Here is a 4,317-nt window from a genome sequence, read left to right on the forward strand (position 1 = left end):
GCGAATTTTAGGGGAAAAGCTATTTTCGAGAGTTAATTTGGCCTAGTTGAGGTAAGTATCTTGCCTAACTTTGTGTGAGGGAACTACCCCTTAGGATTTGGATTGATTGTGTTATTTATATTATGTGGAAGACGTGTACACAAGGTGACCAGAGTGTACACAGGCTATATGTGGTATTTTGACCGGTTTAGACTTTTAGACTTCTTCCATGCATTAAATTAAATTTGTCTTAACATGTTATACCTTTCATTGTTTAATTTACTCTCACATGCTCTATTTGACATTGCTAGCACTTGTTTCATATTATATTGTTAAGTTTTCTTTTACATACTTTAGATGAAGTTGTTACCTCTCTTATTATCTTGTTACCCCTTTCATTGTTGAATTACTCTTATTTGAAGTTGTCAATTCGTGGGAATATCTTTTTGTTGGGTTATTGATGTTGAAGTTGTGGAAGCTATTATCAAATTAAGGTTGAAGTTATTGATTGTTGATATATTTTTCCTCGTCGAGTATTTCTCATTCATTTTGTTATCATTGAGATTCTTGTTCACATTGTGATTGAGCCGTGGGCTATATGTTGACATTGGTATTGTTGATTTTGGCAAGTTGTGGCATATGGGCACTTGTGATGCGAGTTATTATTTTATTATGATATTGATGCGCATGCGGCAGTATAAGGATAGGGGTTTATATGCATGCGGCGGCATAATGTGGGATTTATGTGTGTGTCACTAGTAAGGGAATTACTTGAAGTCACACGGTGAAATAAGGGGGCTAAAGTGCGTGTAGATATTTTGAGAAAAATATTTGCAAAAATATCTAAATGTAAGGCTCACGCGGCGGTATAAGGAAAGATCTTGATTTTAAATTGTGAAATGTGGATATGAGGCGTGGTACCTCGGCTGTGATTCTTGCTGTACATTCTTGCTAAAGAGACTTGTTGGTTGAACAGTCTTGGTTATTTTCCTCATTTGCCTTACTTGTGTTTGTACGCATTTAATTACTTGTTGTTCTTATCATGTGTTCACTCCTTGTTGTCTTTACTGCCTTAAACTCTGTTGTTAGTCTATATTATTGTGTTGCTTGCTATCATTCATTTCCTTGTTCTCCGATATTATTCAATATTATACTTTGTTCAGTTTTTCTTATCCTGGTAGGTGTCTTGACCTGACTTCGTTACTACTCTACTGAGGTTAGACTTGATACTTATTGGGTACCGTTGTGGTGTACTCATACTACGCATCTGCACTTTTTTGTGCAGATCCAGGTACTTTAGCTCAGGCTAGGCATCAGTGATTTGCCCATATATTCTGAAAACTTCAAGGTATACCTGCTTGGCGCTCGCAGACCTCGGAGTCACCTTCTGTCCTTACTTTTACTGTTGTTCACCCTCTATTCAGACAGTGTAGTATTAGAAAATTTTAGTATATTTCTGTAGAGCTTATGCTCTAGTTCCACCAATTTTGGGTATTTGTTTACTGATATTCTAGTTTGGAGTTATTATGAGCTTTATCGGTTTCATTTCGTTATCTTGGTTCGTTATTTCTATTAAGCTATCAATAAATATTAGGCTTACCTAGTTTTAGAGATTAGGTGCTATCACGACATTCTAAGGTGAGAAAATGGTGTCGTGATATTAAATTACCAAAATGTCCTTCTAAATAATCTAATTACCCTATTTAAAATGAGGATAAAGCCTTAATTACTGTTGCTTATCTTTTCACTCTGTATTTATTTTGGACGGGATTGTCTTGAAAGCAGAATATGTATGGACATATTTATCTCATTATTTTTTCTTATTCATTCTGGTATTCTTTTGGTTAGACAGTACTTTTTCTAATGTGTTTCAGATACATCATTTATTTATTTTGAAAGGTAAAAATAATTAACATATTGCCCTGAGAAAACAAAAGAGATGTATGTCTAGGAGATGTCTATCCACATGATTGTCGATTGATATAAACAAAAGCAAATGTAAATTTTTATTTTATCAGCATGAACTTTACATTTGATTTGTATACATTTGCAATCATTTTTCCTTAATTTCACTTCACATCTCTTTCATAAACAAATCTTCGAGCATATAACATAAAAGGAAAAAGAACTATAGTGAATTTTAATTTAGACAGGAAAGTTCTACTCGTGAATTTGGCTGTTAGAAAGCCCATTTAGAGGACGATAATAGGGCTGGGTAGAAAGTGGAGAATGGAATGAAGAAAAAGAAAATAAGAGAAATTAGAAGGGATAAAGTACTGAGCATGGAAAAGTGGTTTGGAAAGTTGTCGAAGAAATATGTGCTGCCGAAAACCGTAAAAATTTTCTTTTCAACTCACATTTCCTTGTTTGTAATACACAATATTGGCATTTACGTTTTGTTCTAAAGGAATTTAAGAAAAGAATTATTTACAAAATTATTTAAACAAAATAATATATATAATTAAAAAAAATTAGTCAAACTACGATATTTTATGCTAAATATAAATATATAGAAAGAATTGTTACAAAAAAATTAAAATAAGAGATATAAATATAAGATTGTATACCTCAAGAAAAGTTAGTATTAATATGTCAAATATGGAGGAAGGTTCTGAAATTATCCCTATGAAAATATTGACAATTTTTTATTAGAAGCCGATAATCACGAGGAGATTAAGAATTTTAACAAGACAACCACGGAAGTGGGGGTAAGTATTTTTTTGAAGTTAGAACTATGCATTCATGCTTTATGAAATTTTTTGACATAATTATGATTTTCCTCATCCTTTACATACACACCAAGAAATATTTCATTATTTCTGATTTGATCTTTTGGTACACTTGATCACTATACATCACTTAATAATGTTACTATCACCATGTACTCTAGATGTATATGATGTAGTTTCATGGCATTGATCGAGAAATCTTATGCATCTTCGTAAGTTCAAACAATATCTACTCAATTTGACCTCGATAAATAGGTCATCACACAACAATTCATGTTGATCATTCATAAAAAAATTCTCGATAAATAGATCATCACACAACAATTCATGTTGATCATTCATAAAAAAATTATAATTATTTTATGTATAATATTTACTACAATTATTATTTTAATAATATTAATATTACTTACAAAATTGTGTACTCATAACTCGACATACACGTGCCTTGTAGTGAAACTAGTACTCTTAAATATACTCGACTTTAATCCTAAGAATAAAACATAAATGACCTCATTTTGAACATCATTTGTCACCTTAACGAAAACAAACAATATATATAAAAAAAACAATGTTGGTGGAACAACTCTTTTTCTTCTTTGTTTTCAAATAGAATTCTCAATCGGAATAGCCAATAGCATATGAAGCAGCACGATAGGACAAATCATAGAAAAATACAAATTAAACCAAAGCTTGTTCACCTAATCTAACATTTATCATCGTCATCAATCTTCTGGTTGCAACAAATCAAAGAGACAAAATTTGGAGAAAACCTTCAAAGGTAACACCACCACCATTTTCATCACCACGGCCCAATTTAATCATGGCCTTAATATCATCATCATCCACTTGAAGCCCAGCCCAATTCAGATAACTCTTAAGATCCTCAACCCCAACTTTGCCATCACCATCTTTGTCCATCACCTTGAAAACATCCTCCATTACATTATTGTTATTATTATTCACCCCTAACGTTCCATTTCTTCTGCTTTTAGAACTGTGTATAACCTTCTCGAATTCCTCGAATTCCACGTACCCGTCTTTGTTGAAATCGGCCACCGTCATCATCGTACCAACCACGTCGTCGTCGGGCTCGCCGGTGGCGCCGACGAATCCTCCGTAAGATGTTCGGAGATCGTCGCTGCTTATCTTTCCGTCGCGGTCAACATCTAAAACGTCGAATGCGGACCGGAGATTCGGCTCTCCGGTGGCTTCAGAATGCAAAACGCTTCCCGTCGGACACATTTTGCCGTTAATTGATGAATTAATAGGACCTGTTCGTCGATTGGGAAAATACAGGAAACGAAAAGTCTGTAGAGAATATAGGAGGAAAATGAGCGGCGAATTTATAGGAGGTCCTTGTAAGCTTGGGAGACAAGTTTTTTGAATTTGGACTTGGACTATTTAGAATTATTTTATAATTATTGGGGGTAATTTGTAATATTTGAGACTTTTTTATGTGAACGAGACCGAGTCGGTCTTACACGAGTATGATGTGCGCATGGGATGACATCACAATAGCAAGAATATACTCATGTTTCTGGCGAGGGCCTCTTCAAAATCGATGGAAATTTTATTTTGAAAACTAATGATCGGTATGGAACCTGTG

At 33.8% G+C, this 4,317-nt stretch overlaps 1 protein-coding gene across 1 annotated transcript; it reads right to left on the bottom strand.

Moving 5' to 3' along the window:
* Nucleotides 1-3,045: 3,045 nt before the first annotated feature.
* LOC107807275 (calcium-binding protein CP1) lies at nt 3,046-4,070 on the bottom strand. The gene has a single exon (XM_016631630.2). It carries the CDS (start codon nt 3,951-3,953, stop codon nt 3,456-3,458), a length of 498 nt encoding a protein of 165 aa, XP_016487116.1. The 5' UTR covers nt 3,954-4,070; the 3' UTR covers nt 3,046-3,455.
* Nucleotides 4,071-4,317: the final 247 nt, after the last annotated feature.

This window comes from Nicotiana tabacum, chromosome 14, assembly GCF_000715075.1.
Source record: "Nicotiana tabacum cultivar K326 chromosome 14, ASM71507v2, whole genome shotgun sequence".
Taxonomy (NCBI): Eukaryota; Viridiplantae; Streptophyta; class Magnoliopsida; order Solanales; family Solanaceae; genus Nicotiana; species Nicotiana tabacum.

What these genes read in the sequence shown, in the direction of transcription:
- LOC107807275 (XM_016631630.2), bottom strand. Translation starts at nt 3,953, where the DNA reads ATGTGTCCGACGGGAAGCGTTTTGCATTCTGAAGCCACCGGAGAGCCG.